The 27,419-nt window shown below is 37.9% G+C and overlaps 1 protein-coding gene across 32 annotated transcripts in view; it reads left to right on the top strand.

The window, feature by feature from the left end:
- PHF21A (PHD finger protein 21A) overlaps positions 1-27,419 on the top strand; it is a 196,600-nt gene that overhangs the window by 37,444 nt on the left and 131,737 nt on the right. For 18 of the 32 annotated variants that reach the window (XM_043581063.1, XM_043581065.1, XM_043581064.1 and 15 more), the window contains 2 exons: positions 2,953-2,985; positions 5,314-5,379. In XM_043581063.1, the coding sequence (XP_043436998.1) occupies positions 2,953-2,985; positions 5,314-5,379 (99 nt within the window). Of the gene's footprint in view, positions 1-2,952; positions 2,986-5,292; positions 5,380-27,419 lie in introns of all 32 variants that reach the window. The other 14 variants (XM_043581051.1, XM_043581044.1, XM_043581069.1 and 11 more) reach the window with 1 other exon arrangement.

Raw genomic sequence — 27,419 nt, 5'->3', positions numbered from 1 at the left:
TACATCGCCTATTTCCCCTTATATTTAACTATTTTTTAGCATAAATCAGAGCTTTTATAGTCATCCTTAATTATTACATATTTTGTTTGTACAATAATAATCATATGTTGATGGCTAATATTTTTAACTTATATACTTACAAAACATTTTCACTGTAATTACATTTGGAATATTATTTTGGGAAAAAATTAAGTATTAACAGTAAATACAAGTGACCTGTCTTGTTTGTAAATCTGATGTTGTTATTCTGGTTGGGCATGTGTTAAGCTCCATGATCACTGATCATGACGAGTTCAGGAATGCCAGAAATGACATCAAAGTAGGCACTGGCTATTAGGCTGAGGCCAGAGCCAGGTCATATATTTGACTAAATGCCGGAGCAAAAGCCACCCCTTTTGTATTTCCAGTAAGGGATGGAATTAGGGCTGAAACGGAGTTTACTGGATAGACGCATGTTAGGAAAATATTGCTGTGGTAGACGTATGTTTTTGTTCTTTATGGACAGGGAGATGGCTAAGAAACTAGCAATGTACACATGGTTGATGTGGAGTAAATGTTTAAATCATAATGGTTTGTGATGGGCATCTCATCTCTTTTGAGAAATTGCCTTTTGATTATTCTCACACAGATTTGATAGAAGCCGTATTTGAACTTTTGGAGTATTTACTTTACATGAAACGGAGATTGGTATAAAGCAGAGGTTAGCAAACTTTTTCTGTAAAGGGCCACATAGTAAAATTTTTTATACTTCGCGAGTCATTTATGGTCTCTGTCACTACTCTGCTGCTGTACAGACAATGCAGTGTCCCAATAAACTTTATTTATAAAAACAGGTGGTAGGCAGAATTTGCCTATGGGCTGTAGTTTATGCCCACCTTCGGCATAAAGTATGTTCTCATAAAAATTGCTGCATTCTTGCAAAAGAAAGTAGCTTAACGTTGATAACACGGTGTCAGCTTAAAGTCACTAGGGATTTGGATGGTCTAGTTAAGTTGCCCAGCTTGTCCTGACCTGCCTCTGATTATCTCAAATGCAGCTTGACTACTTATAGATAGAAAAATTGGTTTATTTATTTCTTCCAAGAATGAGGGCTTAATGTGGTTATCAGTCGGTTTTTAAGTTCCAGTGTCATGGAAGAAAACCTTTTTTTGGCTTTAAAAAGGCAACTTTAGTGTAGTAGCCAACTCTCTAGTAATTAAGGTAAAAAAAAAACAAAACCAAGGACCTTTTTCATTGAAGAGTGTGGCTACCGTTGAGGCTGCACTGGCAAAAATGTGTATGTATAAGGCATGTTTCAGTTTCACTGAACTCTTAGAATGTGTGTTATTACTGTTTTGTAGATTAAGGCCAGGATGTAGAAGAGTTACTACTGTCACGTATGAAGTAGAATATAGTAACATATACCTTCTGTTGCCAACCTCGGCTATCCAGAATGTATCTTAGTACCTGAAGTAAGACTCTTGACCGTCTACAGTAAATATTAGAAGTCACTCACGAGAGAGTATACATTTTACTCAAGGGGCATTTCTTAAGCTATTACAACCTATTCGATCATCTTAGAATTAGTTCATTGAGCATATCACACAGCAGATCATAAGTAGCAAATTTGAGTTGGGGTTCAAGGGCTCTTGGAGGAGACATAATAATATTAGCAAGATTTGCTAGCTAACTCCTTGGCATTACAGAGTAGACTGAAAGGGGTGCCTGGCTGGCTCAGTCAGTAGAGCATACAACTCTTGATCTCAGGGTTGTGAGTCCAAGCCCCAGGTTGGGAGTGGAGCCTACTTAAAAAAAAAAAAAAAAGTAGACTAAAAAACTAAAATGCAGACCTGAGAACTCCTTAAATCATAGCAGTGAGGGGCCTTTATTGTAAGGACCTATTGTGTTGTTTATGGAATAGTATACTAATTGATATAATCATGCCTGTATCAACAAAAGCTGACTTTTGTTTCTATTTAAGAAGGCAGATTAAGTACATATTTTAGAAATATTTTATGACTAAAAAATGTAAAAGTACCTTGTCACTCAGAGAGGGACAGATTTTTTAGTTACATGAAAAATTCACTTAGGGAACAGCTTATTCCCAGATACTTTTAGGAAGCAGCCTGGTATTTTTTTATCCTTCAAATTCTTCTCTCCCCGGGTATTGTTACCTTTGGGCAGTGATGCTTTTAGAGGTTGGGTTAGGTCAACAGACATCCATTTTTCTTTCCTTTTCATTTATTTGGACTTCTGCTTTCCTAAGTAAAGGTCTTTCTCGTTAAGTATTCTGGTAGCACTCTCCTTTCCAGAGGAACCCAGGTAGGTACAGTTTTGTCTTGTTCCTTCACTTCCTTACTTTTAAATAAATACTGAGCATCACTGCTCCACTTAGTACACCCCCCCCCCCCCCCCCCCCGAGGATAGTGGCAAAGTCGAATCTGACACTAGGCTCCTTTTGTGGTTAAGAACCAAACCAACAGACTTGCCAAATCTGTACTTTGCTGTATACAGACAGGCCTGTTTTGTTATGGAAGCAGCTTCTTTCCAGGCCTTTTGGGACTCTAAACAATGACAACATTTTAAAGGGATGTTTGGCTTTTGGAACATCCAGCTTGCTTAAATTGCTTTTTTAAAGCCCCCATCCCCCACTACATCTCCAGTTTTGTTAAAAGCAGGAGGTTTTCATTTGAAAGTGGTAGTTTTATATATGTATAATATAATATATTAATATGTTATTAATATATAGCAATATAATATGTTAATATAACATAATATATTAATATTATATATACGAGGAAGAGTATCTCATTAACCCTTTATATGGATCATAGACGCTTTTGGTCTATTCTGATTGCATGTTTTTCATTTTTTTGTGTGGACTTAAAACTTTAGATTTTGGGGGCCAAGTCTGATTAGCCATAGTGGGTTAATATGGAAGACTAATGGCTCTTTTTCTCTCTTTATCACCAGAAACTGGTTGCTCAAATGAAGCAGGATCCACAGGTAAAATACTACTTTTATTTTTTTAATTTTTAAATTAAAATAATTTAAAATAAAGTAACCATAACATACTAAAATACAGACCAGCACTTAAGTTTTAAAAACTATCTCATCTCTGACAGCAATTATTTTTAGCATATTGGTTTTCATGTCATAAGGGTTGAGAAAAATCCAGTCATTCTATTATAGTGTAGCTATTATCATTTCATCTTTGTTTCATCATCACTTTATATTAATTGCTTTGAGTATTTGGGAGAAAAATTGAGAGTTAATACTCTTCATGTAGCTTAAATTCTATTTCCATAAGCATACTTATTTAGATTCAGAGTTTATGAGGCTTTCTGTAGTTTCCGAATTATTGTATATGGTCCAGAACCATTCTCATCTTGTCATAGTTTATAGTACAGAACACTTAAATACTTAACTCTATGGCTAAATAATTTCAGAATAATTTTTAAAAATCTTAAAAAAATTTTTTATCTTTGAAAGAGCCCCTAAAGAGGGTTTTAAAAGTACCTTATGTAACAATCCAGCAGATCTTACCTTCTTTCTAAATTCTCATAGGAGTTTTTGACTTAGGCATTTTATTCTCTGTCCCTGAAGAGAAATCTTCCTCAAATGTTATCTGGTCTTTAGGGTGCCCGAGTGGCTCAGTTGGTTAAGCACCCAACTCTCGATCTCACCTTAGGTCTTGATCTCAGCTCAGGTCTTGATCTCAGGGTCAAGAGTTCAAGCCCCATGTTGGGCTCTGTGCTGGGTGTGAAGCCTACTTTAAAATAAAAAAAAGTTATCTTGTCTTTGATGATTTTATTTATTGTTCAGGAAGTGTCTCCTTTGCAGCCGTTGTTAGTGGGTCATAAGTTTGGAGAGTATCAGACCCTCAGGATTTGTTTACCCATAATCTGTTTACAGAACACTTAGATCCATTATATATATATATATGTAAATATATCTATCTATATATATGTAGGTATTTTTAACTTGTTAAACATACCATACACGCCTTATTGTAAAATTAAGAAAATAAGTTCTTGGTTGAAGAATGGTACTGAAACAGATTGATTTTTGGAAGTGGGAACTATATCCATTTCTACAAAAATTTAGCAGCCGGTGGCCTGTCGTGTTTTAACATAATCCATTGGCTTTGAGAGCTAGCGTTGATAGCCCATACTTAACTCCTGTTTGACAGTCCAACTTCTTTGAGAAGCTTTTCCATCTTTATTTATTTTTTAAAGTATATAAAAATTTAAATTAGATTTAGAGAATCAAGAGGCAGTAGACCTTAGATAAATAGTCTCTTTTATATTTAATATGGTAACTTACATTGTCAGCAACTGAAATATTATTAGAAAATATTAAGCATTTCTGATATAGCTGGTGGTCCTGTAACAGAGCAGTCTTAACTCAGAGAATCTGAGGGGGGCAGAGAGTTGTTGAACAATCTTATGAGTGATCTCGTTAGAGAAGCTTTATATCAAATACACTTATAAAAAAGACAACATAGAGTAAACATAAGGGGGGGAGGATGTATGCCCTGACCCTGGCAGAAGACCAAGCAGGGGTGAATTGAAAGAAAGCGTACAAAACAATGAAGAAAAATTAGTCTTTTATTGGAGTGATATTTAGTCTGTTAGTAGGCTGTCCTTCTCCATTAAGCATTTGAAAATTTTAATTTTGGATTTTTTCCCCCACTTGAATAGAAAGCAAGCATGTGCAGTGTGTATCTCATCTAAAATAGTATTCCTTTTTGATTCCTAGAATTTTAGAACTGAGAAAATACCCTTGTAGTCAGCGTGTTAATTTGAATGATGTAGTGTTAAGGCAGGTGCAGCACTGACAGCTTTTCAAACCTAGGCTAAAATAACAAATGTGCTCTATGAAATAAGAGAGGGCAAGTGGAGGAAAAACTCTTATCTTTATTGATAATGCCATTAAGCATGCGGTGTATGCATACTTACAACTTCCATTTTCCTGCTTTTGTCTGATTAGCGAAGCTTTAGGTTTTTTGTCAACTGATACTTTCTATAAAGAATAACAGTATTTCAATAGAAAGGAGTACTATCGCTGTGCAAGATGCTAAAGTATAAAACTTCTTGTAGTTTGAAACAATTGCAAAGAAACTGCCCCTGTTCCAGTGCTAGGAGCTACATTTAGGATTTGTCCATTAGGATTTCGGTGGTGCATGACTGCAGTTTAATGCATGGCAAAGTTGATTGGCTAAATGCTTAAGATTGCTTCTTCATTTGTAATACAGTGTGCATAAGTCTTCTTGCTACTATTCTGTTAACAAATGAAATATCTTTCTCACAGATATTTTTTCTTTCCAATCAGAATGCTGATTTAAAGAAACAGCTTCATGAACTCCAAGCCAAAATCACAGCTTTGAGTGAGAAACAGGTAGGGGAAAAAGGAGGGGGGGCGTATTTTTAACATTGTGTTCTAAAGATATGTCTGCTCGAGGCTTCTAGGAGAACTGCTATTTTTCCTCATGTGTGAAAATAAGTGTGGGCAGCCAGACTCAGTTTTAATTTTGTTTGAGCTCTGTTTATCTATTTTTATTTTTGGTTGAAATCAGCGTCTAGAGTATCCCATGGGTATATGTTACTGGCAAATATCTAAAAGCAATGTGCAGGCTGCTGTTAACTGTGTTAATTAAACTCTATAGCTTACCCATAGGGGAAAGAGGTAAAGAAAGTTAGTGGGAGTACGTGATAGAGAATCTTGTAGTTACTGGATGTGTCTTGTCAACCCGTTTTAAAGGCTTGAAATGACATTTAACTTACTGTGGAGAAAATGGTTGTAAATAAATTACTCTAATTGTAGGTCTCCTATTCTCATTATCATCATACCTTTATATTCTTCTTTATTAGATAGTGACCTATTATGTAAAAAAAACTTCGGCGGAACCTTGTTAGATTTATTTATATAAAAAGCAAGAGAAGAGCATCTTGCTTTTTTTCCCCAGGACATCTGGAAAGTGTTCTTTGGGATTTCTTGTGTAATGACCTCTCCTTCCCCAATTCAGGCAGCTCCTGCCACCAGGTGGAGTGTGACAATTGATAGAGCTCTAAGTAAACGTCTGTGGTGTTCCGACAAAGCATTTGTGTTCTTATTCCTTCTCCACCACCCTTCCTCTGGTGAAAAGGAGCAGTTTTCTGTCTTGGAGTAGGTGACTGTGTGTGAACCAAAAGGATGAGGTGATTTGCAATCGATAGTTCCTGCTAGTGACATGTTACTGAAGATTTTTGACTGAATAGTTCTCAATAATTGATTTTTGTGTGGTTTTTTAAACTTTTATTTCGTGGAATAATAGTAATAAGAGTAATTTATTCTTGGAGATTTCTGATTGTGTTTGTATTGTGTGTTCTAAGGGGCAAAAGAAATTTTGAGAACTGTGTGGAACAGATACGAGTCACTAATGGTTCAGAATAGAATCTTTATCCAGGCTGCGTGAACGATGGCTTTTTTTCTCCCCACTCCTGTTCTTCTGCTTCTGCGTTTCCCCATCTTGTCTTCTCCAGGGACAGGAGGTATTTTAGATTAGGGAATTGCCAAGCTAAAATTGGGAGGAGGTAGCATGGTAGAGAACAATTTGTAAGGAAAAAATATAAACAGAGTTCGTTAGTATGTATTTGGCTCTGAAAGCGATTCAGTTCTCTAAAGTCAAAATGATGTGTGTTAGTGAAAGTGTTCTAGCTTTGGAATTCTGTTAGCACTGAGCCGCCTTATAGTTTCAGGGTTAGTTTGACAAGATGCCAATGAATGACTCACTTTTGCTGAAAAATGCACGTGTTCCAGCAGGGAAAGAAGGTGAGAACTGATTAGTGGAGTAGGGAGTGGGGGATGTTGTCACAAAGTTAAGACAACCTAAGGCTACATTTGGGGAAAATGGGGCAATTGAAAAATTGTATTTATTTGAAATTTTTCTTTGTCAGAATTGATGTAAAGATTTGGTTTATTTTTGTATCTTTTTATTCTTTAATTTCTTTTTCCTACTAGGGGCCTCACTTAAGAGAAAATTGCAACCATTTATGTTTATGTTCAGTAAGACATTTCGTCAAGTGGCAGACTCTGTCATCTGAACGAAGTTTGAGTTTTAGAAATTAGAATTTTAAAAAATGGGCCTGGCATCAGGAAAATCTTAGGTATAAAAGTAAAGAGAACAGAGTCAGAAGCTAAAATGCAATCTTGGCAATTTTTAAAAATTTGCTTAACTCATAAAACAACCTTTTTGATAGAACAGAAAACATAACATTTTTAGGTAAGCTAGTTCTTGAAGGAAGCACAGCAATAAAGTTCAAAAGCTGGTCCTTCTTCAGACTTATTTCCGACACAAAACATTGGTAATTAGTTTAAAATAGTTTTATTTTACAGCAGATGCCTGATGTTGAATGCCTAGCATTTTTCTTTTCCTTCTTAAAAGATCTACTTAAGCCTCTGGCAAAACACTGATTTGCCTTTTACTTTAATAACTAAAATCTGAATTACCTTACTCACATAACAACTATTTCAATTTAATATTAGTTTTTTTTGGTTGTGAGAGAAATGCTAAATATAGCAAAGTTCAAAGAGTGCTATATTCCAGAATTAACAACTATTAATCCTTTGTCATTATTTGTTCTTATTTTTTTATCTGCATGCACTTCTCTGCAGTCATTTTTTCTAGATCCACCTGAAAACTTAATTTACACAAGAAATAGATGCATACATTCTTTTTTTTTTTGCTGTATTAAAAAAAACCAAACCATTGCAGATAGTCATTAATTCTTACGGTGGGCACTTACTAGTTCTTATTTGTTATTGCTACCTCAATCTTTGGTACTTTTTCAGTTTCCTCCTCAAGACTAATTGTGAAATGTTATGCTCCATTTGGGAAAATATGCTTTTTAGTGAGCATCTCTCATGACTAAGACTCAGTGAACTTCATTGTGTTCTTGGTGAGAAAGTTCCAGTGTTTTCAAACTGCAACTTGAGATTTCTGAATAAACTCTCCATTGCAGATTTTGAAGTCAGCCCTTTGACCCGCAGGGCTTTAATTTGCGGTTGATAGTTTTAACTCAGGAAATCTCCTGACTTGATTGGCTAAACAAATTATATGTTATGGAACCATTAAAAGTCATGGTTACAAGAATATGTTAATGATCCAGAGAGTGCTCGTGATAAAGCAAGTGAAAAACACATCAGCTTCCTGTGCATTACAGTCCTGTTTTTTAGTGTGTTGTATGTATATATATGTATGGAGGCATGTAAATACATGGAAAACAGTGTCATAAAACGTTGGGAGGTGATGAATTTACGGGTAGTTTATTTTTTCTTTGTAGTCTTAGTATATTTGCTTTATTCTCCACAATAAATATGTTTTCTTTTTATAACCAGAAATAGACAAGAAACATTATTTTAAAAAATTTTAACACCAAACTTTTGTCTGTTTCAGGGAGAGTTAGCATTTAAATACCTAATGACATTCTCCTCATGGTATATGAACCACTCTAATCAGAGAATCCAGCTATTTCAAACACTAGTAATACTGAAGTGTGGAAGCAACTATTAATTTCTTTAACAGGGTTCATTCTCATTCGGCACCCCTCCCTCCTCAGTTTGGCACGACGTGCGGTCGGTCTTTTGCTTGTCAGAATAGAGGTTCTGATATTGGAGTCCCTCCATCTAGCTCCTTTACTCCTTACTCTGCTTTTATTCTGTTTCACTGTAGAAGCAGTCTTAACATCCCCGAATTTGTTGCTTGTCCCTGTGGTGACTCAGGCTTAAGTCATAGAAGTTGCGTCTTTGATTTCCCCTGCCTTGAACAGTTTGTTACCCAACCTCTCTTCACCTGGTGCTCTCCTGGCCGAGTGTTAGGTCACAGCTTAAATGTTACTGCTTCAGAGGACCTGTCCCTTAGACGCCTTCCTCCTGTCAAAATCAACTGTTTCTATTATAATCTCTTATTGAACCCTTCATTTTTCTTTCATAGCTGTGCCAGTTAGGATTAGGTTCAGCTGTGAATGACTGAAAACTAAAAATGAAAATGGCTTAAACAAGGTAGAATTTTCTTTCTCTCTTATGTAAAAGCCCTGTAGGTGTACGAGGACCGATGATAGTGGTTCCACAGTGTCAGGGAACCCAGGCTCCTCCTATTCTGTTGCTCTGCCACTCTCAGCGTGAAGCTTCCACATCATAGTCCAAAATATCAGCTCCATCTGGTGAGAAGGGGGAAAAACAACAAAAAGCAAGCCCTTTATTTTTAAGGATGCTTACTGGAAGTTGTATATACCACTTCCAATTAGATCCCATTGGTCAGAGCTTAGTCATGCGGGCCCTGCTAGGAGCAAGGAAGGCTGGAAAGTGTAGTCTATTCCAGGCGGCCATAGGCAGATAAAATTCAGGGACTCTGTACTGAGTAAGAAGGGGGAAAGAAACAATATTTCTGTCACAGTAGCTTATCACCATTTGTAACTACACATGTATAATAATTTTTTTTTAATATAGATCTTCTTCAATAGACTGTTAGTTTCGAGAGGTTTTAAGGAACAGGGGCGCCTGGGTGCCTCAGTTGGTTAAGTGTCCGACTTCGGCTCAGGTCATGATCTCACGTGAGTTCAAGCCTTGCATTGGGCTCACTGCTGTCCGCTCAGAGCCTGCTTGGGATTCTCACTCTCTCCTTTCTCTCTCTGCCCCTCCTCTGCTTGTGCGTGCTCTCTCTCTCTCTCTCTCTCTCTCTCTCTCTCAATAAGTAAATAAACTTAAAAATAATTAAAAAAAAAAAGAAACCGTTTTAGGGAACATGTTTGTCTTATTTACTTCTTTATTCTGAGTATAGTATTTTGTATAATATTTAGCATAAAATAATATTTAGTATAGAAAAGCATTTGTATTTCTTCAGTGAATTATTTTATCCACTTTATCTTTTTCTCTATTCTTAGATAATTTTTTAATTTTAATTTTTTATTTAAACTTTTTTTTGAGAGAGCATGTCAGTGGGGGAGAGGGGCAGAGGAAGAGGGAGAGAGAGAATCTTAAGCAGAATTTGTGGGAGCCTGCTTAAGATTCTCTCTCCCTCTTCCTCTGACCCTCTCTCTTTCTCAAAAAAAAAAAAATAGTCTTGTTTTTTATGCCTTTTAAACTGAAAGTTTTATGAGCATTTTACATTTTTGAGTGTTTTTTTTAACATTATTTTTATGGGTTCAAATATTTAGTGGTCTAGCTAGATTATAATGTAGTTATTCCTCTAATATTTGATGATAGGATGTTTCCAGGTTTTTTGCTATTGTAAATATTGCTGTGATTGACACACTTGTGTGTGAATCTGTTTCTCTCTGACTGCTTTTAGGATAAATTCTTAGGTGTGAGATTACTGGGTGTATTTGTCAGCTATTGCTGTAATAGTTCTGCATAACAAACCAGTGTTTTTTTTGAGTGGCTTACAACACACTGGGTCTGTATATCACATGGGGTATCCCTGATCTAGGCTGAGCTTGGCTGGACACATCTACTTCAGTTTGTGGGTTGGCTGGCCCTCCCTCCAGGCTGCAGGTTGGGTTAGATCTGTTCTATATGTGTTCATTCTGAGGCCTACCACAAAGGGGTGGCAGCCACCTGGAGCATCCCATTTCATGGTTTATCACCGAATACAAGAAGCAGGCCAAACTACCAAAATACATTTTAAGCCTCTCCTGGCCTCAAGACTGTTGACATCTCATTAGCCAAAACAAATCATGTGGCCAAGTCCTGGAAAGCTTCATGACAGAGGGTGTGGATGTATAATTTTGTACGAATATAAGGAATTGAGAACAATAATCCATCTACCATAGTTGGTCAAAGTTAGTATAAAAGAAGTTTAGTATATTTAAAAACAACAACAGACTTTTACTACTTATTTCCGGATAGCCTCCGAAAAATGTTGTGTCAGATTAACAGCATATATGAGAGTACCTCGTTTTTCCCAGGAGATACCCTGTAGGGGGAGAAAACATATTGCTAGGAAGATGGAGTAATAGGTATCTGATACTTCTCTGGAGGTGTGTTTTTCAAGCCATTTGTCCGTGGTATAGATACTCCATAGTATTCCTTACAAACATTGTAGTTTTAGGATTTATTTTTCTTTTACCCTTTCTCCTATTTTTCTTGTTCCTTTTTAAAGAGGTAGACACCTTTATAGTCTTTGGTCTTTGCTACTGGATTGTTTTTCTGCTTCTGTGTTTAAAAATTATAGTCTCTATTCCATACAGATTGCTTAACCTAATACAAGATGAAATACTTTTCTGAGTTTAATAAATAGTTGCCATTTATGAAACCATTCTCATTTTAAATTTGAACATGTTTTACTAAAATGGATTCTGAAGCCTTTGGGAGAGAAGTTTCTGTTCCTGTCATAACTAATTATGTTTCTGATGCATGGAACAACATAATTTAAGCTAAGTAGGTGATTTGAACAATGGACTGGGGGGGGGGGAGGTGAAACTGGGAGTTTGATTCTATTCCTGATTCTGTAACAGACTATTTTGATAGATTTTGAGTTAGTAATTTAATATGTCTCCTTCCTTATTTATGGAATGCTTGGATAGTGCCTTTTAGGAATTAATGAACATGTATATCTTTTGAATGTACTGAATGTTTTTGGAGGTAAGTTCTGTTTAAATGGAAATTGTTAGCTTTAGTCATGGTGGTTAACTTCATCTCATATGGAACACCTTTACCCTTATATGTCAAGTACTCCTTTTGTTTTCAGGTACTACTTTTTTTTAAGGACTTAGAACATTTAATACAGTCATGAGTAAGCACATCAGTATAATACATAAACTGAGACATGAACTGTGACTTAGCTATGATTATATATATAATTAATCAGTATCTGATTCAAGACTAGAATCCAGATCACTGTATGTATTCTTTGTTTAGTTTTATTGAGTTAATTATATTCTTAAAGTACTCTGTGGACCCTTATCAAATGTTTTTTCAAAAAGGACGTTATGCACAATAGTTACATTGCCTTTACGTGTCATTGCCTTGGAGTCAAGTAGGTAAATTGGTTCTTGTTGTCTAATAATGGTAACCTGATACATGACTACCTCCAGCCTCTGATGCCAGTGACCGTAGAATGTTACCTGTTCTCATTCATAATCAAACTAGTGGCATATCACATTAAAATTTAGAGTTGTTATTTTCTTAGAGTAGAGATCCTTGAATTATGATGGGAATCTGACCTCATCTTTGTCCAAAGGTTAGGAGTTCCCTAGGGTTTAGTCAAGTTCATCCCTCCTGCACAATTATTTGTGGGAAACCATTGGTCCAGTTGTTTGTTGAGTTTCCTGCCTCTTGTGTACATAGGATATATCAGCTTCTTCTCCCTGTTGTTTTTTAAACCTTCATCTTGGAGTACAGTTGTCACTGTTGCCAGGATTGTACCTAACTAATCAAGATATGATTATCTCTTTAAGATAGAGAAGCTTGATGAAGTTATTCATATTTTAATAATGCGTGCCATGTTATTATAGAACATTTTACCTAAGTGTGATGGAGGAAATAAGTAAGTTGGTGATTTCTACCAAATGCAGCAGTCTGCTTCTCTTAGTAGGTTAGGGCAATCTTCTCAGTTCGTTTAATCATTTATTTTTGATGCTGGCAAATGGAATGACTTTTTTTTTTTAAGTTTATTTATTTATTTTGAGAAAGACAGCACATGAGCAGGGTAGGGGCAGAGGCAGAGGAAGAGGGAAAATCCCAAGCAGGCTCTGTGCTGTCAGTGTGGAGCCCAGTGTGGGGCTTGATATCACAAACCATGAGATTGTGACTTAAGCTGAAATCAAGACTCAGATGCACAACTGACTGAGCCACCCAGGTGCCCCTAGAATGACTCAAAACAATTTTTTTTAATGTTTATTCATTTTTGAGAGACAGAGACAGAGTGTGAGTGGGGGAGGGGCAGAGAGAGAGAGAGAGAGAGAGAGAGAGAGAGAGAGAGAGACAGAATTCGAAGCAGGCTCCAGGTTCTGAGCTGTCAGCACAGAGCCCAACACAGGGCTCAAACCCACAAACTGTGAGATCGTGACCTGAGCCGAAGTCAGACGCTTAACTGACTGAGGCACCCAGGTGCCCCTGGAATGACTTTTTAAATTCAATTTGAGGGGTGCCTGGGTGGCTCAGTCGGTTTAAGCCTCCAACTTCAGCTCAGGTCATGATCTCACCTTTTGTGAGTTCAAGCCCCGCATTGCATGGGGCTCTCTGCTGGTAGCTCAGAGTCCACTTCAGATCCTCTGTCTCTCTCTCTCTCTCTGCCCCTCCCCTCCTCTAGCTCTCTCTCTCTCAAAAATAAAATAAACATCTACAAATAAATAAGTTTGAAATTCTTAACGCTTGTCATCAGATGTTACATTAAACTTGACACTAAACTACTAGAATCTGTTGTATTTTCCCCCTTCTTTGCTCATTTCTTAATTATCAAAGAGCATTTGCCTCAAGCAGTGAAAGTCTAGTCAAAGTCCAAGCTTGTGGAACTTTTCCCAAACCCTGTATTTAGGGACTCTTTACTTTGACTCTTTGAAGAATATTAAGCTAACTTTTGACTGGTAGGATGTTGTGCACAACAAATGCTTATTTAATGGCCTTTGTCAGCATAATTCTGACTTCATTATTCTATATTAGGAAATTAATTTGTGCTTTTAAATATTCTATTCCTTTCAATTTATTCCCTTCTCCCTAGGATCTGTGGTTTTTTTTTTTTTGTTTGTTTGTTTTTCCAAACAAAATCTTAGAATCTCTATCATTCTAAGATTCTGACTCTTCTGTTTATTGTGCACACATTCATTGTGACTTTTCTATAGCGAAAAGCATGGTACCAGGTCCACGGAGGGTACAAAGAATGAAAATCTTGAAAATTACATATCCGATAAAGGGTTAGTATCTGAAACACATAAACAACTTATAAAACTCAGGACCAAAAAAACAAATAATCCAATTAGAAAATGGACAGAAGACACGAACAGACATTTCTCCAAAGAAGACATCCAGGTGACCAACAGACACATGAGAAGATGCTCAACATCACTCATCACGGAAAAGCAAATCAAAACCACAGTGAGATAGCACCTCCCATCTGTCAAAATGTCTAAAGTCAAAAACTCAAGAAACTACAAATGTTGGTGAGGTTGTGGAGAAAAAAGAACCCTGGTGCACTGTTGGTGGGAATGCGAAGTGGTGCAGCCACTGTGGAAGACTGTATCGAGGTTCCTTAAAAAATTAAAAATAGGATGACCCTATGATCCAGTAATCTCACTACTATTTACCCCAAAATATGAAAACAATAATTCAAAGATATATGCACCCCTGTGTTTACTACAGCATTATTTACAGTAGCCAAATCATGGAAGCAGCCCAAGTGTCCACCGATAGGTGAACGGATAAATATGTGGTTGATACATGAATGGATAAAGATGTGGTTTAAGCATACAGTGGGATGTTACTCAGCCATAAAAAAGAACAAAATCTTGGCATTTGCAACAACATGGATGGACCTAGAGAGTATAATGCTAAGTGAAATAAGCCAGTCAGAGAAAGGCAAATACCATATGATTTTACTCATATGTGGAATTTAAGAAACGAGACAAAGGAAAAAAAAACAACAACAAAACAAGACCAACCAATAAACAGACTCTTAACTATAGAGAACAGATGGTTATCATATGTGAGGTGGGTAGAGTAATGGGTGAAATAGGTAAAGGGGATTAAGAGTCCCCTTTGATGAGCACTGAGTAATATATGGAACTGTTGAATCACTGTATTGTATACCTGAAACTAATGTAACACTATGTTAACTACCCTGGAATTAAGATTAAAAAAAAAAAAAAAGTCTTGCAGTGTTACTTCTCTGTGATTGGCTGTCACCTATAAGATGTTCAAGCTCGTTAGCGGTGATGCCTTTAGCAGCTCATTCTTGATTGATTCTCTTGTATCCTTTCCTGCTTTATATACTCCAGAAATTCCCGGGTGTCACCTATATTTCCTGGGCTTACTCAGTTCTCTACGCCTTTACGTATGCTATTCTCTACAGCCGGAATTCTCTTTCCCCTTTACCTGGTAAATTCCTTATCCTTTGAAGACCCAGTGTAAGCAAAGATCCTCTAGAAAATTTTCCTTGACTTCTTGCCACTCTCCAGGCAAAGCCAGATATCCCTCTTCTGTGTACTCATGGCGCTTGTGTCCACCTCTCTTATTTGTACCCAGTGCACTGTGTTGTAATTATTTGTAAGCTCCTTGAGGAGAGAGAATGTGTCCTGCTCATATTTGTACCCCTCAAGGCTAGCGTGGTAGATACGTAGCAGTTGTTTTGGAATGTATTAAATCATTATGCTTTCAAGAAGCTAGTAGTCTAGTAAGGTGGCCTGTGATATGATGGCCTAGTGTGATGGCCTGTAATGGCTAATGCATTTTACCATTAAAAGATTTCCCATTCAAATAGTTCAACTTCCTGTCTTTGAGAAAAAATATTCTCAATAGTTTCCTACCTGAATGTTTTAAGAGTATTCAATAACATATTAAACTATTTCAATTCAGAGCAGCTTTATCTTGGTTTCAGAAAAGAAAAACTTTTATAAAGTGAAGTAGTATAAACCAGTAAATGAGTCGGGCCATCAGTGTGGAAACCTGATCTATCTAGACAGTCTTCTCTGTGGTGTTGCTACATCAGTTATCTCTGCCTGTTGTACCTTCTTTGAGTTCTCTTTAGGCTTTTTCTCCCGACCTTCTAACACATGCTTACATCTCTTTTATCCTCTTAAATAACAAAAATTCCTCTGTTTCTTAATTTCTTTCTGCAGTTGCCCTCTCTGTCCTTTTATTATTAATGTTCCTAAAAGTTTCATCTCTGTTGTTTTTATCTTAGTCTGCATTTGATGTTGCTTTTTCCTAACTTCCAACCCTTTACAACCCACTGCAGTCAGTTTCCGTCCTCATTCTCTTCTAGTGAGCTCACTGAAACTTGCAGTAACAAAATTGCCAGAGCTAAAGTACATTTTTTTTCACTTCATTTTCCTTGAACTAATTGTAGCATTTCAGATTAATGACCATTTTCTTCTTCAGAGAACCAAGGTTCTTTCCTGGTTTTTTGACCTCTTTGAGTGCATCTACTCACTTTCCTTATTAGGTACTTCCTCCTCAGCCTACCCTTTAAAAATTTATATCCTGTGGTGTTTCATCCTTGATTTCTTTTTCATCTTGCTCTGTTTTCCCTCTGTGGGTGACATACAGCTTGAAACCACCACTGGGTGACACCTCCACATCTTTATTTCTTCTTCCTCTCTCTCCAGATCTCCAGATAGATATGCATTGTCAGCTTCTGCCAATTGGATGTCCCAGAGCTCCATATTCTCCAGGTGGAACCCCAAATCCACCCCCTTTAAATTCTGCTTCTCTTGCTTTTTGGTTAATGACACTCCATTTGTCCAGTGGCCACGTGAAACCTGGAAGTCATCATGGACTTTTTGTCTCTCTCTCAGTCTCTCATCATAATTACAAAGTCCTATTTATTCAGTCTCCTTACCACATTGCCCATGGCATACTCCCTTTCCATGACATTCCCTTGTATCCAGTCCCTACCTTTTATCATCCAGCTTTTCACTATTATCAGGAAGATATTAAATACAGCCCTTGTATGTTGGCTTTTCTGCTTGTGATGCTGCAGTAGCTCCCTTTGCCTTAGGCTCTAGGAAAAAATCCAAACTCCTTATGGTGGCTCTGAAAACCCTTCATTATCTCACCCATAAGCCTCTCCATTGAACTCATATATACACCTTGTCCTCCAGACTTGACACATACTTAAGTTTTCTTGGTTATGTTCTATTGTTTCTTTGACCTAGAATATTCTTTCCTATCTTCTTTGTTTAGTACTAAATCTGGGGTAATCTTCTATCCTTTGACTTGGCAGGCTCCTTTACAGGGCCATATAGTACAGAAATACCCACACATGAAAAATTGGAAACAACTACAGATATATCAGTGTGCATTAGCAAGTGATACATAAGAGTTAACAATATATGCATATTATGAAGTACTTAACTGAATGGAAAGATGAATGGAAGATTAAAAAACAAATTGTAAAATATGTACAGTATGATTTATTATTTAAAATACAAAATATTAAAAAATCATTTGTGTATATGCATTTGTGGTCATTTATACTTGAAAATATGTGGGAAAAATTCTAGATTATCTAGAATGGTTTGCAGGGAGCTGTTAACAGTAATTTCCTCTCAGAAGTGTGGGATTCAAGAAAGGTGACCAAGGTAGCTGGCACTTTTTAACTTTCTATACTCTTATTGTTTGTATTTTTTGTAAGGAACATAGTAGTTTTTTGAACTACTAAAGTAATATAAGTATAGAAAACTACACATATATGTATATATATTTATGTGTACGTATATATGCTCAATACATTTTTACAAGCTAAAACACCTGGATAACTAGCACCCATGTCAGTATCAGATGTTTTACCCATTACTACAGAAACTTTTTTGGGTTTTCTTCAGTTCACTCCAATTCCCTTCCACCAGAGAAACCACTGTCATGACTTCTAAGAGCATAGATCAATTTTGCCTACATATGAAATCACATAGGGTATACTCTTATGTCTTTCTTATTTTGTTAAACATTGTGTTTATGAGATTACATCCGTTTCTTTGGCAGTTTTTAAAAAAATGTTTATTTTGACATATAAGAATCATATGAAGTTGTCCTTTGAAATTTTAGAGAGAAAAAGTTTAGGGGCGCCTGGGTGGCTCAGTCAGTTGAGTGACCAACTTTAGCTCAGGTCATGATCTCACGGTTTGTGAGTTCGAGCCCTGCGTCGGGCTCTGTCTGTGCTGACAGCTCAGAGCCTGGAGCCTGCTTCAGATTCTGTGTCTCACTCTCTCTCTGCCCCTCCCGCACTCATGCTCTGTCTCTTTCTGTCTCAGAAACACTAAAAAAATAAATAAATAAATAAGAAAGTTTTTTTTCTCCTGGATATACCCATCCCTAACATATTTTGGCATAGTTAAATGCTTTCTTTTGTGAATCAATAGCTCCTTGCTCTGTTCCTCTTATCACATTTAACTGTATGTTTATCTCCCTTCTAGATTGGGAGTCTTTACGAACTGCATTCCTTTCACCCTTACAACCCAGTGTATACCTAGTGCTTCACGCATAATGGAACTTAAACATTTGTTAGAGAAAAGCAAGCAGTTCTAATCGTGACTGTGCCACTTACTGACTGGCCTTGTGTCTGTTGAATTTTCTCTGAACTGGCTTCCTCATCTGTAATTATGGGCATTATAATTGTGTCAGTTTGGATGCTTTTAGCTGTATGTAACTGAAAGGCTAACTAAAAGTGGCTAAACAATAACTGGACTTACTAATTCACCTAATAAGTTGCTAGAGTTGTCCAGTTCAGCAGCTTAGGAACACCATGAGAACCCATGTTCTGGTCCTCTTTCTGCTTTGCCTCCGTCAGCGTGTCAGCAGACATTGCTCATGGTCATTGTTGTTATGTCCAGGCTTTATATACTCACCAATGAACATTCCAGGGCAAAAAAAGGACTAGTCATTCGTAAGTGTCTCTTTTTGAGAGACATTTTTTAAGGCCCTTCAACAGACTTTGCATTTCATTGACCATTTTTGTCACATGCCAGTGACTGATGTATGTTCTAGAGCTGAGGATTCACCTCTCAAACATTCTGAGGCTAGACACCCAAACAGAATTGGTTTTTTGCTAGTAAGGAAGGAGAAGGGATAGAGAATAGTGGATGTTGAAAAAGCAGTCAACAGTGTCTGTCTCCATCTATCACTGTAACAGTTTTCTCTACTAATGTAAGTTAATAATAATGTACATCTGAAGATGTGTGAATCCTCAAATACTGTAAAGTTAAAATTTCCGTTAATGCTTCTTACTGGTTTTGTGGATTATTTTTAGAAAAGTCTCCCTTTGTCACCCTAGCTGGCAACCTGCTTTAGGGCAAGGAATACAAAAACAATTTTGCTCTTTGCCAAAGCAATATATTATAAGAAGGTAAATCTGTTATAGAAAATAATGTAATTTATTTCAAATGTGAGCTATACAAATTATTTTTGAAATTGTTTGATATTTAAAATACTTGTTTATAAACTGTATCATCACCATTGTTATTAATATTAATATTCCATGCCTTTGAAGCATGGCAGCCTGGATGTCCCTTCGTTAACAATACTTTCACACCTGTGTGATTTCGGAAAACCAAAGTTTGTCAAATCCCGATGGTACTTATGGATTTCGGTTTTTTAAAATGTTGAACACTATAAATGAAGGCCAGATCACAGATTCCTGCATTTCTTTTTCCCAGCAGATGAGGGTGAGAGAACCAGACAGAAAAAAGTAGTTTACTCTTGGGCTACTGTTTACTCATGGTAGCTGGTTAGAGAGGTGCCCTGTAAAATTATCTTCACACAAGACATGTTCCCCAAAGTTGATTTACTCTGAACTCAGGAAGCAAATGTTTGTGTGAATCAGCAGGGATTGGCTAACCTCTCTCCGGCTAGCTCTATCTGAAAATGACAGCGATTATTAGTTTCTGTCGGTTAAGCACCAAACATTCCTTTGCTCTGAAAAATGAGGCCTTAGAAATCTTCAACTGATGTGTTTAATTTGTCACCTTTTCTCCTACTCCCATCTCCATCACCTTTTAAAAAACCTTTCTACCTTTTGCCAAAACAAATTACATCATTTTGACTAAGAAGACAACTAAAGGTAGAGATCAATTCTGAACCTAGTTCTTTTAATGAGCAGTGAATGATTATTGCTGATCTCATTTTATCCAGTGCTTCTGTCATCTAATATAGTAATTGGAAAAGAAATTAGTACTCCTTTCCTGTGGAGTCAGGAAGCACAGATAAACTTATCCTGAAAAGTTATAATGCCTGAAGGAAAAGCATTCAGTGAAATTGGGGAGTGTGTTAATTGACAGAACTTAAGATTTGTTTTCCTGAGCATGTATCTCATTTATTACAGATTGTAGTAATTGGTCATGCATTTGAGACAAATTTGTAGAAGATTGTGAGTTAATCCACCTTTTAATTAGAGGGGCACCTGGGTGGCTCAGTTGGTTAAGCGTCTGACTCTTGATTTCAGCTCAGGTCATGATCTCACGGTTCACGGAATCCAGCCCCACACTGATGGTGACAGCGTGCTAATGGTGTGGAGCTCCCTGCTGACAGTGTGGAGCCTGCTTGGGATTCTCTCCCTCTTTCCCTTTCCCTCTGCCCCTCCCCTGCTCACGCTCTCTCTTTTTCTCTCGAGAATATATAAATTAAGGAAAAATCTGGAGTGACCTCAGGCAAGAGAAACAAAAGCAAAAGTAAACTATTGGGATGACACTGAAATAAAACCTTCTGCATGGCAAAGTAAACCATCAACAGAATGAAAAGGCAGCCTACTGAGTGAGAGAATGTATTTGCAAATGGTATGTCTGATAAGGAGTTAATATCTAAAATACGTAAAGAATTTATACAACCCAACACCAAAAAACCAAAAAATCCCATTTAAATTGGCAGAGAACCTTGAATAGATATTGTCCCAAAGACATGCACATGGCCATCAGACACATGAAAGGAGGCTCAGCATCACTAACCATCAGGGAAATGCAAATCAAAACCACAATGAGATATCACCTGATATCTGTCAGAATGGCTAGAATCAAAAAGACAAGAAGTAAGTGTTGGAAAAGATGTAAAGAGAACTTCCTCGTACTGTTGGTGGGAATGTAAACTGGTACAGCCACGGTGGAAAAACACTATCAAGGTTCCTCAAAAAATTAAAAATAGAAATAGCATACAATCCAGTAATTCCACTACTGGGTATTTGCCCAAAGAAAACAAAAACACTAATCCAAAAAGATATATGCACCTCTGTGATTATTGCAGTATTATTATGATAGGCAAGATATGGAGACAACCCAGGTGTCCATCGACAGAGGAGTGGATGATAACACACACACACACACACACACTGGAATATTACTCAGCCATAAATAAGAATGAGATCTTGCCATTTGTGACAACATAGATAGACCTAGAGGGTATAATGCTAAGTGAAACAGAGAAGGACAAATACCATATGATTTCACTTCATGTGGAATCTAAAGAATGAAACAAATGAACAAACAAAAAGCAGAAACAGACCCATAAATAAAACAAACTGATGGTTGCCAGAGGGGAGAGGAGTGGGAGGCACAGACTTCCAGTTATGGAATGAGTAAGTCACAGGGACAAAACAGAACATAGGGCATCTAGTCAATGGTATTGCAATGATGTATGGTGACAGATGGTAGGTACACTTGTGGTGGGCATAGCATAACGTATAGACTTGTCAAATCACTGTTTTAAATACCTGAAACTAATGTAACATTGTGTGTCAGCTATACTTCGGTTAAAAAAATTTGGAGCAAAATCTCCCAGACTATTACTCGTACCTTAAAACCCCCAACTGAAGTCAAGGTAGGCAAAAATAACAGTTGGAAGCCATTTATAAACACCTGTCACAAAAGCTTCTGAAGACCTACTTTTCCTGCTCCGATTTCTGTTTGTCGTAGATGTGAGTTTATCAGACGAGACACTTTTTGCAAGCTATCAGAAGTGTTGCCCCTGCTGCTAATAGCAGAACCCTTTTTAGGTTTTCGGTATCCCTTTTTCATGGCTCCCCTTTCCCTTTTTATTTGCTTAACTGTCTTCTGTAGGTATAAAGCATTTTATAGCCATCACTTCTGAAGAGAAATTGATTAGTTCTCCAAAGATGGAAAGACTAGTATGATTCTCTAGAGCAGGGATTGGCAAACTATGGCCTGCACCTGGGCCAAATCTGGCCACCTGCCTGTTTTTGTAAATAAAGTTATTGGAACACAACCACATCTTTCATTTACATATTGTCTGTGGCTGCCTTTGTGCTACAATGGCAGAATTGAGTAGTTGTGGCAAAGACGTAGCTGTTTATAGAAAAAGTTTGCCAAACATTACTCTAGAGAAATTTAACCAGAGAGAAACTTGATTCAGAGATACTAGGCACAGTAGAACAGTCTAGGGCAGGAGGGAGTGTGACGCTGAAAATGAGAAGACCCTCTTTTGTCGGCCCCACAGTTTTCTTTCTTTTTCTTTTTTTAAAATGTTTATTTTGAGAAAGAGAGAGAATGTGTGAGCAGGGATGGGGCAGAGAGAGAGAGAGAAAAAAAAAATCCCAAGCAAGCTCCACACTCAGCACAGAGACTGACTTGGGGATCAGTCTCACAACCGTGAGATCATGACCTGAGCCAAGATCAAGTTGGACACTTAACCCACTGTGCCACCCAGGTGTCCCCAGCCCCACAGTTTTCAATTCATTTTTAGTGCCTCATTTTTTTAAATACCTCTTTTATTTTGGATACTTTTTCTCTCTCTTATTCCCATTTTTCCTCTCTTCTTCTAGATTTATTGAGGTGTAATTAATATGAAATAAACTCACACTTTTAAAAGGGTTTAGTTCTTGACAGGGTGAAACCATCAAATCAAGATAATGAGCATATCTGTCACCTCTAAAAGTTTCCTTGTATCCCTTGGTAATCTCTCCCTCCCTTCTCACCCCCCAGCCACATCCCCAGGTAAACATTAGTTTGCTTTTTGTCACTATAGATTAAGTTTACGTATTTTAGAATTTAAGTTTTTTTTTTTTTAATTTTAGAGCATGAGGGGGAGTGAGGGGCAGAGGGAGAGAGAGAGAATCTTAAGCAGGCTGCATGCTCAGTGCGGACCCTGACATGGGGCTTGATCCTTTGACCCTGGATCATGACCAGAGCTGAAATCAAGAGTCAGATGCTCGAGGAGCTGAGCCACCCAGGGCCCCCATATTTTAGAATTTTAATAAATATGCATATACAGTATCTACTCTTTGGACTGTTTCTAGTTTTTAGCTATTAGAAACAAAGCTATTATGAACACACATATAAATAAGCCTTTGTGTGGAGAGATTCTTTCATTGCTCTAGGTGTGGCTGGGTGGTATGGTAGGTGTATTTTTAACTCTAAAGAAACTGCCAAAATGTGTACTATTTACATTCCCACCAACAGTGTATGATAGAGTTTTAGTTACTCCATCCACATCCTTAGTCCTTCTTAAATACAAACATAACAGCCAAGAATCCCAGGTATATAAGGGAAGCCACTAAAATGAGAATCAAAACACACCCAGAAAATTGGAAGGGACAGTTCAAAATAACTATGATTTTAGATCCTCATATCAGTAAGAGAACATAATGCATCTTTGAAACAAGAACAGGATGTTAAGAAGAAGGGAACAATTAGAAAACAAAAAGAATTCTTGATGATAAAAACAGGTTTCAAAGATGAAATTGGAATAATTTCTCAGTAAATGGAAGAGATGAAGGGATCAATGATGGAAGAGAAAAATTTTAGAGCATCGCACCAGAAGGTCTACTTCCTGACCAAGAGAACAGAAAATGGAGAAGAGAATTATCCAATAACTAATACGAGGAAATTTCTCAGAACTGAAGACCATACGTTCCAGATTAATAGAATTTACCCCCATACCGACAGGCGCGTCAATGCAAAACTTATGAACAGCAAACAGGAATAGGATTTTAAAAGCTTCCTCAGAGGGAAAAAACAGTTGCAAACAAGGATTGGGAACCAGATGACATCAGACTTCTCAGTGGCAACACAGGAAACTGGAATGTGGAATGATGCTTTTGAAATTCTGGAAAACAGTAATTTGCAATGTGGAATTCTGTATCCAGTCCAACTCTTGATCAAGTCTGAGGGCATAATAGAGACATTGTAGAAACGCAAGGTCATAAGACTTACCTCCTTAGAGGAAAACGAACCTGTAAAGATGAAGCCGTGGATCCAGAAAACAAAGAATCCAATAAAAAGAGAGATGAAGAAAATCCTGTTTGATGAATGAAAGACCCAGATGACTGTTACACAACAGGTTTAGAGACCCGCCAGTTTAGTTTGGGCAGGGTGGAGGTCTCGGGGAAAGATGTAGCCAACGAAAAAAATAGACTGATACATTCTGTGATGTGGGTTTTTTCATATTTTTATTTTTTAGTGTTTATTTATTTATTTATTTATTTTTAACGTTTATTTATTTTTGAGACAGAAAGAGACAGAGCATGAACAGGGGAGGGGCAGAGAGAGAGGGAGACACAGAATCGGAAACAGGCTCCAGGCTCCGAGCCATCAGCCCAGAGCCCGACACGGAGCTTGAACTTGCGGACTGTGAGATCGTGTCCTGAGCCGAAGTCGGACGCTCAACCGACTGCGCCACCCAGGCGCCCCTGTTTATTTATTGTTAAGAGACAGCGAGAGGGGGAGGGGCAGAGAGAGAGGGAGACAGAATTCGAAGTAGGCTCCAGGCTCTGAGCTGTCAGCACAGGGCCCAATGCGGGGCTAGAACTCAGGAACCTCAAGATCGTGACCTGAAGCGAAGTTGGAGACTCAGCTGACTGAGTCAGCCATGTGCCCCTCTAGGATGTGTTTTGAGCCATCGGTTAGAGAGGTTTTATAGCTTCTTTGGAGAGCATGGGGAAGAATTAATGTTGGGACTAGAGAAAACCAAGCAAATAACAAACCAAAGCATTTTCAGTTCCAGGAACAACACAATGTACAAGAAAAGTATAATCGGTGCATACTAATTGTCTCATTGATTAATGTTATTTATGTAATTCTAATAATACAAACCTTAAATATGGATTTAATTGAAAATTGTAGTATGACTGTAATGGTAGTAGGGGATAGGACGAGAGAAAGTAGTGTAAGAACTAAACTTCAGTTATCTGTAGTAGGGATTCAGTAGGTAATGATAAACGTGAAAAATTGGGAAATCGCAATGAGTATGTATTTTATTTTATTCACGTATGTATGCATGTATGTATTTTAAGTGAGAGAAAGGAGAGTGCATGCACACAAGTGGGAGAGGGGCGAAGAGAGAGGGAGAGAGAGAGAGAATCCCAAGCAGGCTCCTCACTGTCAGCCTGGAGCCCAGTGTGGGGCTCGAACTTACAAACCTGCCAGATCATCACCTGAGCCGAAGTCAGATGCTTAACTGACTGAGCCACCCAGGCGCCCCTTATTTATTTATTTATTTTTTTAATTTTTTTTTTCAATGTTTATTTATTTTTGGGACAGAGAGAGACAGAGCATGAACGGGGGAGGGGCAGAGAGAGAGGGAGACACAGAATCGGAAACAGGCTCCAGGCTCTGAGCCATCAGCCCAGAGCCCGACGCGGGGCTCGAACTCGGACCGCGAGATCGTGACCTGGCTGAAGTCGGACGCTTAACCGACTGCGCCACCCAGGCGCCCCTTATTTATTTATTTTTAAGGTAGTTTTTTTTAAAAGTTTATTTATTTATTTTGAGAGCGGGAAGGGGAGGGGCAGAGAGAGAGGGAGAATCCCAAGCAGGCTCTGCATTGTCAGCGAACAGCCTGACGTGGGACTTGAACCCACAAACCATGAGATTGTGACCTGAGCTGAAATCAAGAGTTGGACGCTTAACCAGCTGAGCCACCCAGGTGCCCCAATGAGTATATGTTTTAAAATAAGAAGATAAAATACCTGAAGAAATCTCTTAAAGATTTGCAAGTGGTTTCCTGAAAGGAACAGAAGAACTAGAGATTTGGAGAGAGTTGGTACAAGGGACTGCTATTTGTATTCTAAGTCTTGCATTACGATCTTTTAAAGTTGTGTGTATGTATTACTTCAATTAAAAAATTAGAAAAATGGAAGTTGACTCGGCATTAGATAGGATGTTTAGTCTTTGTGGAGTACCCTGGATTCCTGAGGCATATCATCCTGATTAAGTCTTTGGCCTTCCACTCGTCTCCAAACTGCTGGGGTCTCTGCTTGGGCCTGATTCTCCCTTGCCATTTTTCTTAGCACAAGGCACACACAACTCTGCAGTTTGGTTAAGACAGTCCTTAGGAATTTACCAGAGAGATGAACACGTCCTTGGGTTGCGTTTCTCTTCTGGGCGGAGAATAGATGTCGGCTCTGATAATGATAATAATATAAAACATAATAAATGCCTGTTACTACTCATGAGTTTAGCCTCATGGGATATTCTGTCTCTTCTGCCCTTAAACTGAATACCTTCTGGTACCATACTCAGCCCAGAAACTCTAAACTCCACGAGGCCAGGGATTTTTACTTGTTTGTTCATTAATGTATTGACTCTCAGTCAACATTTGTTGAATGAATGAATATTCCCCAAATTATTTAAATTCTGGCAAATGTGTACCTAGAGCCTACTCTTGCCGAGCTAAGGCTTTTTTAGGGAATATGGATCTGTCGGCAATTACAATAAATTTGAAGTCAGAATATGCAGGTACCCAGAGAGGTGAGATTCTTTGGGTGAGAATAACTTCTGGAAGCCTTCACAAATGAGCTGATACTGGAGTTGAATGTTGAAGGATGAGTAGCAGTTTGCTAGGTGGGCAGATGTCTTCAGGCGGAAAGAAGAGAGCGTGCAAAGGTATAGGAACAGCGAAGCATGTTCAGGGACTACAAGTAGTCAGGATTGCTAGAGCAGAGGTTCTTTCAGGTGAGGATTAGAAGGTGAGCTTGTATGGCTTGAAAACAAAGCACTTTAGGGGCGCCTGGGTGGCGCAGTCGGTTAAGCATCCGACTTCAGCCAGGTCACGATCTCGCGGTCCGTGAGTTCGAGCCCCGCGTCGGGCTCTGGGCTGATGGCTCGGAGCCTGGAGCCTGTTTCCGATTCTGTGTCTCCCTCTCTCTCTGCCCCTCCCCCGTTCATGCTCTGTCTCTCTGTCCCAAAAAAATAAATAAACGTTGAAAAAAAAAAGAAAAAAAAAAAAAGAAAAAAGAAAACAAAGCACTTTGCACTATTATTTTCCTTACTTTTCACGTTTAACATTGTAGTGTTAGTAATAGTACAGTTATATAGCACTTACTATTTGCCAGACACTTCTCTGTGTGCTTTAAACACACTAATTTAATCATTGCCGTGACCGTAGGAGGTACAGGTATTGTTATCCCCATCTTATGGATGAGAGGTTAAGTCACTTGCTCAGGGTCACAGAGCTGGTAAATGGTAGAGCTGTACATGAATCCAGGCCATATGGCTCAGACTGCTTGAATTTCAAATAACATCAAAGAAAAATATGAGGTTACCTTTATTCAGAGGGGTGGATGGTTAGATTGTACTGGTTGAGAACATTATTACAGATCGTGAAGTGAGAGAGACAACATTGGGAAGTATAAAAATAAGACAAACCTAGATCACAAGGGGGCCTTATGTACCCATTTCTTTGACTTTTATTTGATCTGCTTGTTCAGGGCAGCTTGATTTCTGAAGCTTGCTCTGTCTGAATCTTTACTAAATTATAAATAATGACTGGGAGGTCATCTTTCCTTTCCACCTCAGTGGAATGAAGAC

The sequence above is a fragment of the Prionailurus bengalensis genome, chromosome D1 (genome assembly GCF_016509475.1).
Source record: "Prionailurus bengalensis isolate Pbe53 chromosome D1, Fcat_Pben_1.1_paternal_pri, whole genome shotgun sequence".
Taxonomy (NCBI): Eukaryota; Metazoa; Chordata; class Mammalia; order Carnivora; family Felidae; genus Prionailurus; species Prionailurus bengalensis.
Note: the sequence above shows the minus strand (reverse complement) of the source record. Positions and strands in the feature narration are given on the sequence as shown.